The 15368-nt window shown below is 40.6% G+C and overlaps 1 protein-coding gene across 1 annotated transcript in view; it reads right to left on the bottom strand.

Moving 5' to 3' along the window:
* Window positions 1-562: 562 nt before the first annotated feature.
* NADSYN1 (NAD synthetase 1) overlaps window positions 563-15368 on the bottom strand; it is a 45846-nt gene continuing 31040 nt past the window's right edge. The window contains exons 19-21 of the mRNA XM_042472059.1: window positions 8803-8931; window positions 7628-7804; window positions 563-810 (exon numbers count right to left, since the gene is read on the bottom strand). Of these exons, the coding sequence (XP_042327993.1) occupies window positions 763-810; window positions 7628-7804; window positions 8803-8931 (354 nt within the window). The 3' untranslated portion in view covers window positions 563-762. The remainder of the gene's footprint in view (window positions 811-7627; window positions 7805-8802; window positions 8932-15368) is intronic.

Here is a 15368-nt window from a genome sequence, read left to right as displayed (position 1 = left end):
CTGGTTCTAGTCCAAAACCTCAGACAAGAGTTGCTATTCGTGCACTAGAAGTTGTCACCAGATGGATCAGTGCAATAAATCTCTTAAAAACAGGCCTAAATCCCGTTGTTAGAGCACATCCACTCAATCAATGGAAATTTGTAACTTAACACCTGTGTATGTTCCAGTGATTTAACGGATCTGTTTTAACTGGAACTTACAAATTCAATTTTGACTTTGGGTTGTAATTCTGTTAACATTTAGCTGAGAGTATGCCCCAGTGACCTCAATGGTATTTACTTCCAACTATACGTATGCCTATATAGACTGGGTTGTTCAATGGCTAATTTGTAACTTAAGATTTCAAAATAACCAAAGTTTTGGGACAGGTAGGTAAGCTTATCACCCAAATGAGATGTGCAAAAGGTATGAAATCTAATTAATTCATTCATTTGTTGGCTCTTATTGTTTGGAAATTACTGATTTTAGAGAAGCTTTACAGTTCATAGGATTATTGTTTCCATATTCTCACAAGAACACTGGGTTATTTCAGAAAGAGAAAATATTTTTTTAAGACACATTGTATTTCTTCAATGATGTTTTGAACTAGCATGTTATTACTTCTTCAAATATTAATTTTCAAACTATTTCTTTTCTGGGTAAAGAGCAACAAAAACATATTGATTTAAGACACCAGTTTAGACCACCTCCTGGGCTCTTTTAATCTTCATATCTGGGTTGCTGGAGGCCTTCCCACCCATCCACAAAAGCAAAACAAGTGAATCAAGCCACATCTTCAAGCTCGAGGTCCTTCGGCTCTAGTTTAGAAACCTGTAAAACATAAGTTTAAGCCACCATTTACTCTCTGACTAAGATGAAAAGTTGGGACAAAGCCCATAACACCCTAATGATGGATTACACACAGTATGCTTTACCAGCTCCCCTCGTGGCTATTTTTAATAATCAAAAGCAGCTTTAAGTATATGATATTTTGAACATAGTGGTAGTATTTAACCTATCCAACCCATCATGTCTCACTTCAAAATTTCACATTCCCAAAGATGCTTCATCTGGAAGGAGGTGGTTGGGGTGAGGGAACTGTCAGATATTTCATAATACACATGTCCAAATCCTATGCAATCATGCCCTAAGAAGAAGTGTGGAGAGAACTCATACAATTTGGGTGTCCATGTGATGCCTACTTCTTAACAGAAAACAAAAGATAATTTCCCATACATTAATGTGTCAGAATATATCACCAAGATAGTTCAGATGGAATACCAAATGTGGATTGATATTAAAGGCACACATAGTATGTGCTTGGGCAACCTCTCCTCTTCTCCTTCTCTTGTACATTCAAGTGGAGCCACAAACCACAGTTTGCCATTACATCAGAAACAGGTAGGCTATGGGGGTTTCAAGGTTCTGATAAAAGTGTGGCATTCAGGGAAGATATGATTTATCCTTATTTGGTTAATTTAGATGCAACAGAGTACCATGGCTTTCTGCTGAACTAGAAGGAGAAAGGTATTGTTATTTATTTATTTATTATTATTATTATTATTATTATTATTATTAGTTAACCAACTCTCCCTATGGATTGAGATGGTGAAAAAAGATAAAAATACAACAGATGGATGCATAACAACAGGAAGCATGTGATTACTGGATACTGTGGTTTGGTATTTCATCGGAACTAACTCAATTATCTATACTGTATAAATAAAATTAGGTTTATTAGCAATACAACATCTCCTCAGAGTAATATAAATACAGTGTGCCCTTGGTATCTACTGAGGGTTGGTTCCAGGACCTACCATGGATGCCAAAATCTGTGGATGCTCAAGTCCCATTAAATACAAAGGCTTAATAAAGTAGTGTCCCTTATATAAAATGGCAGCATCAATTGCTTTTTGGAATATATATATATATATATATATATATATATATATTCAAGCGATGGATGCTTAATTCTGTGGATAAAGAGTCAGTGAATATGAAGAGCCAACTGTATCTACATGTGGAGATACCTTGCACCAACACTATTCAGCCTCTATACAGAATATCAACAGATTACAGGAAAAATCTAGATATAAGATTGTGGAAAAGACTAAATATTTGGGGATATGGATTTCCACAAAGAACACAGAACTTTTTAAAAATAATTATGGTACAACCTGGCAAAAAATTAAGATGGACCTACAACGTTGGAATAATATTGGTCTGTCATGGCTGGGCAAAGTGGCAGCTATAAAAATGATGGTGCTCCCCAGGATGATTTTTTTATTTCAAACAATTCCAATATTAACCAATGAAGCACCCTTTAAAATATGGAATCTAAATATAAGCAAATTTTTATGGAGTGGCAAAAAACCTAGGGTGCGTTTTCGCGCTATGCAGGATGAGACGGGACATGGTGGACTTGGGCTCCCAAATTTAAAGCTTTACTTTTATGCCTGTTGTATCGATTGGATGATACCTTGGTTTAAATTGGATGAAATAAGATTGTTAAATTTAGAAATGGCAGATAATGTGTATGGGATCCATGCATACTTATTTTACGATAAGATCTTGGTTAATCGTGCTTTTGCTGCCCATTATGTAAGGAAAACCCTTTATAGGGTCTGGACTAAATTTAAAAATATAATTTATCCAAAGATCCCCTTTTGGGTGTCAATTAATGAAGCTTTCCATAGAAACGATGCAATTCTTGCTAACTGATGGGTAACATACAAAGATATTTTAGTTAAAGATAGCATTACTAAACAACTGGAAATGAAACCCTTAGAGGATTTGCTGGAGAAGGGCTTTCATATTAATTGGTTTTTATTTAGGCAGTTGAAAGAAAGATTTGTCCAGGATAAAAAAAAGGTGGGGATTAACTTTGATAGTACAGATTTTGATAAAATCATTTTCGGCAAGACGGTGGGAAGAATCTCTAAAATATATAAGTTTTTATTAAAGTTAGAAATGCATGCGGACTTGATTAAGCCCACAATGATAAAATGGACACAGGATTTAGGAGAGAACATTCCACTTGAACAGTGGGAAAAAAATTGGAATACCAGATTGAAGTATACAGCGTCCGTGGCTATCAAGGAGAATTATTATAAGATGCAATATAGATGGCATTTAACACCTTTGAAATTAGCCAAAATATATAAAAATAAGAACCCACTATGTTGGAAATGTAATACCACCCCTGGTTCTTACATTCATATGTGGTGGTTTTGTAACTACGCTAAAAAATTCTGGAATGGGATTCACCAGTTAATTCAAGTAATTTTGGATGAAAAATTTTTGTTAGATCCCAAAATGTATCTGTTAAATATTGTACTGAATGTGGAATTAGAAAAGAAGTATGGGAAACTGCTGTTTTATATGATTTCAGCAGCCAGGATAACCTTTGCGTCCCATTGGAAAGATACGCAACATATATCATGGGAAGATTGGTGTATGAAGCTTTTGGAATACAGTGGTACCCCGGGATACGAAATACCCACGTTACGAAATTTCCGGGATACGAAAAAATCCCATAGGAAATAACTGTTCCGGGTTACGAAGGTTATTTCGGGTTACGAAGAAAATTTTGGTGCTTTTCGGCGCTATTTCACACGAAATCGCGGCTTTTCCCCATTAGCGCCTATGGGTTTTCGGCTTGCGAAGGCTTTTCGGGTTACGAAAGCGGCGGCGGAACGAATTAATTTCGTAACCCGAGGTACCACTGTATATGGAAATGGACAAACTTACCTGTCTTTTGAGAAACCTGGACTGGAATCAAACTAAAAAAGTATGGAACCCTCTTATGGTTTATATGAAACGGGAGAATTTACTCTCGAATTTTGTTTGGTGACAGGAGAAACTCCTTTCATGTAAGATATCCTTTATATATATACATGTAATTAATGCTCAGAGACAACAGGTTAGTAATAACATATTTATTTTACATATGGTTATGTTAGGCTTGTAAGAATCATTTATAATTATGGTGAGTAAACGTATTAGGAAATCAACCTGATATAAACATGTCCCTTCTTCTCTAGGAAATCAAAAATGTTATTGCTTTATACAATATTGATGGAAACGGCTCTATGTGTATTGGATATTTTCTTTTTCTTTTTTCTTTTCTTTCTCTTTTTTTTGTTGTCAATGTTATTGTTCGATTTATTGTTGTTTGTTGTTTGTGTTTTTAAGAAAACTTTCAATAAAGATTAAAAAAAAAAAAGAATATCAACACTAAGCGACAAATATAAATGACCGGGTACTGTTGTGCAATGATGCTATATGCAGAACTGTTTCCTTGGCTGTCAGCAGAATACAACCGTTGTGCTATGGCACACAATTCCACCCATATACATTTCATGAATTATACATATGTATAACACTAACAAAATGCTAGCATCTGTCTGTTACCAAGACACACCAAATTTGGAAGGTAAGTTTAGAATGGTTTGACTTAAAATATAGGCCATATCATGTATAATACATTCATTTTGGGTGGCCCAGAGGAAACCCCCAATTATTTTTTCCAATCACACAGAGTACTGCAGCACATCATTTGAAAGATTTTAGATGAAATAAATTTTTAAAAAAGTATTCTTCCTCCAAACCAGTTAAAACCAATTGATAATTAATGATGGCTAATGATTCTGCTGAGCAATGCTGGGTACTACCACTAGCTTTAAAAAGCTGTACCTCTAATTTCAATTATAACTAATATATTCTTCATCAGATATTCAATAATGAAAAAGAAAGTGTTTTTGAACATACACAAAATCTCTTTTATCCCTGGATAGAAGAAATCAAGCCCTGGGGTCAAACTTCACATCAGATTAGCTGTGACATTTTATGTTAGAATCAGGTTTTGTTATTAACAGTAAGTTAATGCAATTTCCTCCATTGTAAACCTGGTATTTTTTCATGTCAATATTATGAGAGGTTAAGCCACTGTTTGTAATATTGGGATTTAGCAGTATCAGTGCTATCTTCCACACAGTCAATGGAAAAAAACACCAATTTGCCAGAATGTAAAAGATACTTGCAGAAATTGGTGCACCATTATTTCAATCTCACTCTAGCTCATATATTCATAAATATTTATATTTCTAATACTAAAATGGGGCTGGAATATTACAGTGGGCCCAGGGGCCAATTTTCCACCCATGGGATCTTCCAGGGGCTGTACTGGCTGTCAAAAATGCAAATAAGTAAATAAAAATGAAAAGAAAAAAAGAAACAGAAGCAGAACTGTGCACAAATTGTACTTCAGGTTTTGTTCTTGTGCAAAACACAGCAGAAAGGCTGCAACTTATTTAAAAAGGTAAAGTGGTCCCAAAGGTTTCAGGAGATGCAAGTCATCCTTTTTTCATATTGGCCCCCAGCTGTCTATAGTAGTTCAGGACTGAAAGAACAGCCTTGGTGCTATATATGGCCACAGGATCACCCTTTGCCCACCCTTGAGCTAAGACTACTTCTCAATAAACTGATTATTGTATCCCATGCATCAGACAAATCGCCATTTTCTGTTCCACACTAAAAATGGCTAAGATCTCTCAAAAGAGGTGAAGCAACTCCACTAAAAGTGGCATGGTATGGCACTTATCTTTTCTTCAGGCAAATTATGTATAAAGGTAACAATACTACTACCTTGTTTCCTCCTGACCTATCCTTGTTTTTTCTTTAATTGGTATAAGTAAGCAAAGAATCTGCAAAGTGAAATCCAAAATTTTTAGAAGGCCAAAGACTGAGAGCCAGTGGGTGAAGAAAATGTTGGACCAAAAAAAGACCTTGGGCCTGCTGTAATAATTGTCATCTCTCTTGTCATACACACTGCTAAAACTAAAACATGAGGCTGTCCACATAATACTTTAGGCAGTCCAAACTTTATACAAGAGTGAAAGTATTGCCAATGCTGTGTAGGCATCTGGCAAAGGCTAATGACTGCATCAATATGCTGGGTAATTAGATACTTAAGCCCCGATTAATCATACCCATAAATTATTATAGGCACAGAAAGATTTTTAAAATATGACCACTAAATAATATCAAAACGAGCTCACATTGAAGCTGGTAAGAATTTTTACTCTTTATTTAATGGAGACTGGGTCAGGACTAAGCTGTGGAAAAAATGATGGAAAAACAATACAAGACTTTTTTCCTTTCTTTAAAAGAAGGGTAGGGACCACATGGCATCTTTTATCTTGAATTTCCAGGAAGTCAGATACTATTACACCATGTCTGGCATTTCAGGGAGGTGGGAATTATTATTTTATTGCATGCATAAACATCATATTAAAGGCAACCAAGGTGTAAAATCTTTGGCACGGAAAAAGCAGAGGTGTTAACATTCCTCTGTCCAGCAAAAGAAAATATATTAAAATAATGTTACTGCTATGACTGAAGACCACAAGCAAGTCATAATGATTATGGCTGCTTGATCTTTTCCATGCCTTCAATCTCAGTCTTAGAAGAGAACTATATCCAGATCTAAAATGCCCCAAACCATAAGGCTAAATGCTGATGCAAAGCAGGACTTCAGCTATGGCCTAATGAACCTTCCCTTTGGGTAAGAAAATAAGCTCAACCCTCCTTGAGGCTCAAAATGTAAAAATGTTCAAATGATATTTTGGCTAAGGTAAGCTCACATTTGTTCATCTGTGAAAAAATGTACTGCAGGAGGATTAGACATAAGTAGCATAGCACAGGGTTCATTAAGGTGTGTTCAGGAAGGAAGAGAGGCTTTTGTAGGTACTGCTTTGTCCACTTAGAACAGACAAAAATAGAGGCTACACACATCCATTCATGCTGCCATGGCTAACAGGAGGTGTATCGTAACTCAGATGTTCTGTACCCACACAAAACCTGGGCTAGGACATGGGTTATATCCTATTCAAAAGGGACGAATTTTTGTTTTGTCATGAGTACCCTGTTTTGTCATCCAGAAATACAAAGAACAAAAAAACTTTACCTTGGAAGCATTGTTGTTGCCGTTAATAAGTCAAGTTGACTTTGACTTATGGCAACACCAGAGACCTCAAACACACCCTATTATTGACAACCCTATGAAGATCATGCAAGCTCAGGGCCATAGATTACCTGAAATAATAATAATAATAATAATAATAATAATAATAATAATAATAATTTACTTTTAATTTGTTATTGTGTGCCTTTAAGTCATTTCCAGCTTAGGGTAATCCTAATGCGAACCTATCACAGTATTTTCTTGGAACAACTGGTTCAGAGGGTAATTCCTCTAATGTCTACACAAAGATAGACATCATACACATAATACACATTATGACAAACGTCAATACCCAGGCTGTGATTTGCCTGATTGAGTCTATATATGTGTAAGGCAATCTTCCTCTTTTCTGATAACTTCCAGCATACTAAGCATTATATGTTCTAATGACTCGTGTCTTTTCACATGTCCAAAGTAAATAGCCTGAATTCAGTTATTTTGACTTCTACGGAGAGTTCAGGCTGGGTTTGCTCTAGGACCCATTTATTTTTTCAACATTTATTACTGTCTGCCTACCAGAGAGTATACTTCTTTGGCAGATTTACCACACTTTCTTTGTGTGTATACAAATATATTGACACATTAATGTGATAACTGTGGCACTGAACACAGGATCATACTTACTTGTTCATCAATACACCTGAACTGCCAGGACCAGGTAGAATTATAAAGAAAAGGTCTCAGATCAAACCGGTTGTCATCAGGACTGTAGTTTGCAGCATGGTAGGATGGGGTAAGAGTTGTCATTTTGTGTCGATTGACAGAATACATTTGGAAGAAATGCTTAACCTTTGATGCCACCTAGTGTACAAAACAGTATTTCAGAGTCAGAAAACCTGAAGTTATTCAAATCTTAGTGAAAATTTTCATTGATAAAGGAGTTCTAAATATTAATTTTATAAATCCCCTGGTGAAAGGTAAGAGTGTAATCCATCCTGGAAGCACTCTCTCCTTCATCCAGCCTTTAGTTTGAACATAAATAGTTATGCTTGCTGGAATTTTGTGTACATTTTGGTATTGCTTTCTGTTGCTTCATCCTTTACATCCTTCGATATATACCCCTAGGTTTTACCCTCGACTTATCCATAGGTCATATCAATATCTGCAGTTCTGGCCCCCAAACCCGCCCTCAATTTATACGTGAGGTTGATTTATAGTCTAGTATATATGGTACTTCAGCTGTGTTCAGTTTTACAGGACTGCATTCGCAAAGAAAGAGTTTAAATTAAAGTGATTGTCATCAAAAGTATAATTTACAGCATGACAAGGGAGTATTTGTGTAAAGGACAAAGCATGTTAAAAGGTAGTCCTGCTTACAGCAAAAATGTGCTTTCATAACTGAGGAAATAACCACAGTCAAATCAATATGAAGATTCCTTAATGAAGCTTCAGCATGATGCCCAAATTAAGCCACTACATCTAGGCTGAATTTATTGTCAATCTTTTATCTTCTTAGTCCAAGTACAACAAGTCAAATAATTTCTCAGACCATGCCAAGTATCTTGACAAAAGAACTTTTTCAGGATATATGCATCTAAAATAGGCCTCATCCAAAACAGTGGTCAAGTTCTCTCCCAGTGCAATGCCAGCTCCCCAATCTAAGGCTGTCCTCTAAATATTATCTCCTTCTTCCTTTATATATGATGCCCAGAGAGGAAAACAGCGATTTGCCCTGTTCTGTTGTGAGGTCTCTTTCCACATCACCCTTCTCCTGCTCCTAAAGTTTCTTTGTTTCAGCCTCCACCATATGTCCCAACTTAGGACCTTGGGTATGTGTTTGGGAGACTTGTTTTTGTTACCTCTCTTGGAGAACAAATCTCTTTCCATATTGTGATCAGCTTACAAAACATGGTGTAAGGCCCAGCCTTTGCTATCTTCCTTAGTTTGCCATAGACGGAAAGCTCAGCATATGTCATCCCCATATCGGCCTGAAATCAAACATATGCATAGAAAGAGAGAAATACAGGCAGAGAGAGAGAGAGAGAGAGATATCAAGAAAAATATCCCAAAAACAAACTGAATTAGGACGTGAATTCATAAGGCAGCCTCTTACAATTATGATCCATTTAGTCCAACAGCACCTGTTCTAATGCTGTCTGTGAGTTCAAATAGAAGCCCTCCCTATATATGTAATAAAACTAAGGATTAAATTGGGACACTATATCTGAAGATTCCATCATGTGTACAGCACACACTTTCCTCCAAGTTAAACAAACAAACAAAGCTTTTAATGGTTTTAAAAGCCACACTCTGATTTTATCATGGTAATTGCTCTGCCTCTTATTTTTATTTCATTGTGACCAAAAAACAAAACAGAACATTTTTAACTGGAGGTCTGCTGCAGTAAACAGGCTTAGAATTCATAAATATGTCAAATAAATAAATTCCATTATAAAATAAATGTACAGTAGTCCCTCGGGTTACGAAATTAATTCGTTCCGCGGCTCCGTTCGTAACCCGAGTAATTTCGCAACCCGAAAAGGCTAGCGGCTAGCGCTGGAAAGCCGCTAGCCGCGCTTTGCGGTTTGAATTTCGCGCCGAAAAAAACATTCGTAACCCGAAAAAACCTTCGTATCCCGGAACAGTTTTTTCCTATCTATTTTTTTCGTATCCCGGAAATTTCGTAACGCGATCAATTCGTATCCCGGGGTACCACTGTATTCTGAACACATTCCAAAAAACTGTATTGAGGTGTGAAGGAACTCATCATGGTACCCACTGGGGAACTGTTAAGGAGAGATGGATTATGCTTGTGTTGGTGAACGTACTGGAAGCTGGGTTCTGAGGTGTCCAGAAGGTTCTGCAACACTGTAAGCCAGTGGTTTTCATATTTGGGTGCCCCGGGTATTTCTGGACTTCAACTCCAGCATCCCTGAAAATTAGCCAAGCTGACTGAAACTTATGGGACTTGAAGCCCAAAACACCTGGAGGACCAAAGTCCAAGAACCATGGCTACAGGCTACACCAAATATGTGCAAAGCCTTCTCTGGGCAGGAATGTCATTATGTCACACAGACACTTCCTGTGCCAGCACAAGTATAAACATTGGCTTACCTAGTGAGATGTTTGTTTTAAGCGATGGAGACGAAGGCATCCTTGATGTATGGGTTAGACCCTGTGGCTCGCTCTAGGTCAGGCAGGAAGTAGACAAAACTTTAGAGGCGTGTCCACAGGATAGGACTAACCCCCAAAGCAAGTTTCAGTTAATGTAACAGCCTAGAGAAATGTAACAGCCTAGAGAAGGAAGGTTTCTAAGAACTCTCAAACAACTAAGAACCAAATTTTAGGGCATCTGAAAAAGACCCAGTAACCAAAAAACTGTAAACGTCCAACGGGACGAGAAAAAACACTAATGGTTGACCTCAAAAACTGGGTGCCAGGAGATCAAGACCAATCAGAGGGAGGGGAGGATGCCTTCGTCTCCATCGCTTAAAACAAACATCTCACTAGGTAAGCCAATGTTTATTTTTCCAGCGATGGAGAGAAGGCATCCTTGATGTATGGGATATGGCATAGCTCCCCAAAAATAAGGGTGGGTAGAAGGAGATTGAGTTAATGAGGTACTACAGCCTGTAGTACCCTTCTTGCAAAAGCCGCCTCAGATGACTGGAGGAGTCCAGGCGGTAATGTCGGACAAAGGTAGATGTCGAGGACCATGTAGCTGCCCTGCAGATCTCTTCTAGAGAGGCATTAGTGGAGAGTGCCGCCGAGGTTGAAGCACTACGTGTAGAATGAGTTCCAGGAAGAGGCTTTGCAGAATCTGTATAACACATGGATATGCAGGACCTGATCCATCGAGAAAGTGTAGAAACGGACACCTTTTTGCCTATGGAATTTTTGTGGAATGAGACAAAAAGGCTGTCAGTCAAACGGAACCTTTTAGTTCTATTAATATAAGTGTGGAGAGCCCTCCGAACATCCAGTGTATGCCAGGTCTTTTCCAAGTCTTCTTTGGGTTGAGGGCAAAAAGAAGGTAGGATGATATCTTGGGACCTGTGGAATGTAGAGTTTATCTTGGTTATAAAAGTTGGATCTAGTCTTAGCAACACAGAGTCTTCTCTGAACACGCAGAGCTCTTTGCGTATGGACAGGGCGCCAAGTTCTGAGACTCTCTTGGCCGAGGTGATGGCTGTGAGGAATAGAACCTTCCAGGTAAGGAATTTTAAGTCTATGTCTTTTAGTGGTTCAAATGGAGCTTTGGTAAGAGCCGAAAGTACCTTGTGTAGGTCCCAGTTAGGGTATCTGTGTATTGTGGGAGGTCGGATGAGAGTGGCTGCTCGAAGAAACCTTCTGACATAGTAGTTGTTGGACAGTTTGATAGCGTGTTTTTGAGGAAAAGCAGAAGTGATGGCAGAGACCTGTCTTTTGAGAGTGTTGGGCTTAAGACCTTTATCAAGTCCTTCTTGGAGGTAAGAAAGTAGAGAGCTCACAGATGCCTTGAGTGGGTTAAGTTTGTTTAGCTTACACCAACGGGCAAATGATCTGAAAGAATATTCGTATATTCGTCTGGTGGAAGGTCGTCTAGCATTGATGATGTGTCTATCACCCTAGACGTGAGCCCTTCTTTTATCATATTTTGACGTTCAACCTCCAAGCGTGAAGGTTGAGCCAGGCTGGATCTGGATGGTGAAACTGACCCTGGGATAGAAGGTCTGGGCAAAGCGGGAGCTTGAGAGACTCTTGAGCCATTGTCAGGATCTCTGAGAACCATGGTCTTCTTGGCCAGTATGGGGCTATTAGAATTATTGTCGCTCTTTCTTTTCTTGCCTTTTTTAGGCACTTGTTGATCATGGACGTTGGAGGGAAGGCATATAGAGTCCCGTCTGGCCATGGGGCATGTAGAGCGTCCATTTGTTCCGCTCCTTGAGTTAGGAACCGAGAGAAGAAGCGTGGCAGTTGATTGTTTATGGGTGATGCGAAGAGATCTACCAGAGGCGTTCCGAGCTTGTGTGTCACCATATGAAAGACTTGGGGATGTAGCTGCCACTCTGACTGGTCTATGTCCTGTCTGCTGAGCCAGTCGGCTCTCATATTTAGAGTCCCCTTGATGTGTTCTGATCTTATCGAGAGGAGATTTGTTTGTGACCACTTGAAAAGAAGCTCTGTCTCGCTCATGGAGACTTTGATCTTGTGCCTCCTTGTCAATTTATGTGGGCTTTTGTTGACATGTTGTCTGTCCGAATCAACACTGGTTGTCCTTTGACCAGGGATGAGAATTGTAGAAGAGCCAGGCGCACCGCTCTGAGTTCTAGGAGATTTATGTTGTGGCTTTGTTCTTGGACGGACCATCTTCCCTGTGTATAGGAGTTGTTGAGTGTGGCTCCCCAGCCCCGCAGACTGGCATCTGTCGTCAGTTGTAGTTCTTGAGGAGGCCAGAGTGGCCGACCTGTTTTGAGATTGGGAGAAGTCCACCAAAGGAGGGAGTGTCTGACCCTGTGAGGAAGTATCAGTCGTTTGTTGATCTTTGAGGATATGTGTTTTTGATGAGGAAGGAGAAACCACTGGAGAGGCCTTGAGTGAAATCGGGCCCAGGGTGTGCAGTCTATAATTGATATCATTAAGCCTTGTAATCTCGCCAGGAGCAAAAGGTTTGTCGAGTGAGAGCGGGACACGAGGTTGATGGTCTGACGAAGTTTGTTTATTCTTTCTGGTGAGAGGTATACCTTGCCGTGTAGGGTATCGATGATCGCCCCGAGGTGGAGAATATGTTGGCAAGGCTCTAGGTGGCTCTTCCCACGATTGACCAGAAAACCATGTCTTGTCAATGAGGATAAGACCAGATGGACATCCTGACGGCCTTGTTGGAGTGATGGTGAGCGAATTAAGATGTCATCCAAATAAGGATGGACGTGGATTCCCTGTAGTCTCCAATGGGCCACCAGCGATATCATGATCTTTGTAAAAATCCGAGGAGCTGATGAGAGGCCAAATGGAAGGGCCTTGTATTGGTAATGGTTGTGGTGGTAGGAGAATCTCAGAAATCGGCGGTGGAGAGGGTGAACAGGAACATGAAGGTAGGCTTGAGTTAAATCTAGGATGGTCTTTAGAGTTTCCATACGGAAACGACGTTTTCTGACAAATTTGTTGACCCATTTTAGGTCCAGTACAGCCCTCCATGACCCGTCCTTTTTTGGCACTATGAACAAAACAGAGTAGCAATCTTTGTAGATTTCTGAAGATGGAACTTGTTCTATCGCTCCAATTTGTAGTAGGTGGTATATGGCTTGTAACATCAACTTGTGTTTTTTGTGACGTTGGGACATCGGTGATGGAACAAAGTGGTCGTGAGGAAGGTTGTAAAAGTCTATCAGATAACCGTGTCTCAGTGTGATGAGAACCCATTTGTCTGCAGTTGAGGCTTTCCAAATGTGGGCGAAGTGTAGAAGTCTGCCGCCCACTAGGTGTGGCGGCCAGTCATTCTCTGGGGGAATTACGGTTTTGTTTGGAGATAGATGGCCCCTGTTGTTGGTTGGAAGAGTTGTTAGGCCTTCCGAATCCTCGGGAGTGGTATTGTTGTCGGCCATATGGCTTTTGGTCAGACCACTGATTTTTGTTGGACCTAGGGTCTCTGGAACAAAAGGAAGATTGATTATTTTTGTATAAGCGAAAAGAACCCTGTCCCTGGCGAAAGGATCGCTTTTCATCTCTTTTGGGTAGTGAAGGTAAGGCTTTTTTCTTGTCCTTGGTTTCTATGAGGACGGGTTCGAGTGCATCTCCAAATAGTTTTTGTCCGCTGAAGGGGGCCATGGTGAGGTTTTGTTTGGACTTGGCATCAACCGTCCAATTTTTTAGCCAAATCTGTCTCCTTACTGGGACAGATGCTGCTTGAGCCCTGGCACTCAGTTGCATGATGTCAAGAGAAGCATCAGAAGAAAAAGCCAACACCTTGAGAAGTTTATTGATGCCCTGGTGTAATTTAATGTTGCCCTTAGGTACCTCTTGGATAAGGTCTCTAGCCCAAGTAAAAGCGGCCCTGGAGAGAATGGAGACTGTAGATGCAGCCCTGATGGCTGTGGAGGAGGCATCAAATGATTTTCTTAAGGCCGAATCGGCTCTTTTGTCTTCATGGTTTTTAGGGCATCGTCTCCATCTTTGCAGTAGACCGCGGACGTGGTCAAAGCTGCAATGGGAGCATCAACCAAGGGGACTTGGAGCTTTGACATGACCGATTGGGGAAGGTTATAAAATTTTTTTGAATGATTGAGGATTTGGTCTGGCTGTGGCTGGCTTAGACCACTCTTCCCTAATAACCTTCATAAAATCTGAAGTAAAGGGGACCTCAATAGAAGGGGGCCGAGGTTGTGGGAAGGAGTCGCCCTTTCCCTGGGGAAGGTCTGTGTCTTGAGTTTGAGGGATGGTAGCATTTATAGGCAACTCAAAGAGTTTTTATTGCTTTTTTCAACAGGATTTGAAAGTCCTCTTGCGGGAAAAGTCTGCTGGAGAAGGGTGTGGGATCTTCTCCATCATCATCATCATCAACAGATAATTCGTCAAGGGTGAGTAAGCCCTCTTCACTGTGAGATAATTTGTTTGAAAGGTCCTCTGCATCATCATCAGAGGGATGCAGAATGGAGGCTTTGGGCCTTTTTGATTTGTGTTGTTGGCCAGTAGGTGGTGCTGGTCGCTTAGTTTTTGTCTTAGCAGCAGCTGAAGAGGAGCCCAGGAGACTTTTCCCACCCTTTTTGTGAGGCTTGAGGGCAGTTTTCCTGGGGGTGAATTTTCCCCTTTCAGAGGGAGGGATGGAATCCAGGGAGGAGCGGGCAACTGGAGAGGAGGAAGAGGAAGACCTTGTCCTGGTTGGGGCTCTCTGGGCAGAGGCAGGGATGCACTGGGCTGGAGCTGGCTGAGAGGTAGGGAGGGAAGGCTGTCTCCGGTGGTCTGAAATGGTGCCAGTCATCCCCAGAGAGAGGGGAAGGGCTGCAGGACAGGGCTGTTGGCCAGATAAAGCTGCAGCTTGGAAGGAGATGAGGGAAGCGATTATGGAGGAGAGCTCCGGTGGCAATGCTTGCAGCCGGGGGGCCAGTTGGGTGGGGGTAGTACTCACACCCTGTTCTGAGTCCTCCAATGTGGCCCGGGTCCGGTCTTTTTGCTGGAGGGTGCAGTGGGGCCCCTGTAGGTTCAGAGATGAGGGTTCTCCCTCCTCTGACCTGGCCCTGGCAGTCCTAGCAGCAGGCTCCTTGTCTTCATAGGGGCTGAGAGAGTGACTGGGTTGCTCTCTAGCCAAGTTTAAGGAATCACAGGACATGCCTGGGCTGTCCTCCTGATCCCCAGCCCCTGACATGGTTGGTGGTCCCCTGGAAGTCCAAAGAGACAGGAGAGGGGACAGATAGGAGGCAGAGACAAAAGGAGCAGGAGAGAAATAAAG

Source organism: Sceloporus undulatus, chromosome 1 (genome assembly GCF_019175285.1).
Source record: "Sceloporus undulatus isolate JIND9_A2432 ecotype Alabama chromosome 1, SceUnd_v1.1, whole genome shotgun sequence".
Classification (NCBI taxonomy): domain Eukaryota; kingdom Metazoa; phylum Chordata; class Lepidosauria; order Squamata; family Phrynosomatidae; genus Sceloporus; species Sceloporus undulatus.
This window is presented reverse-complemented; position numbering and strand designations above follow the sequence as displayed.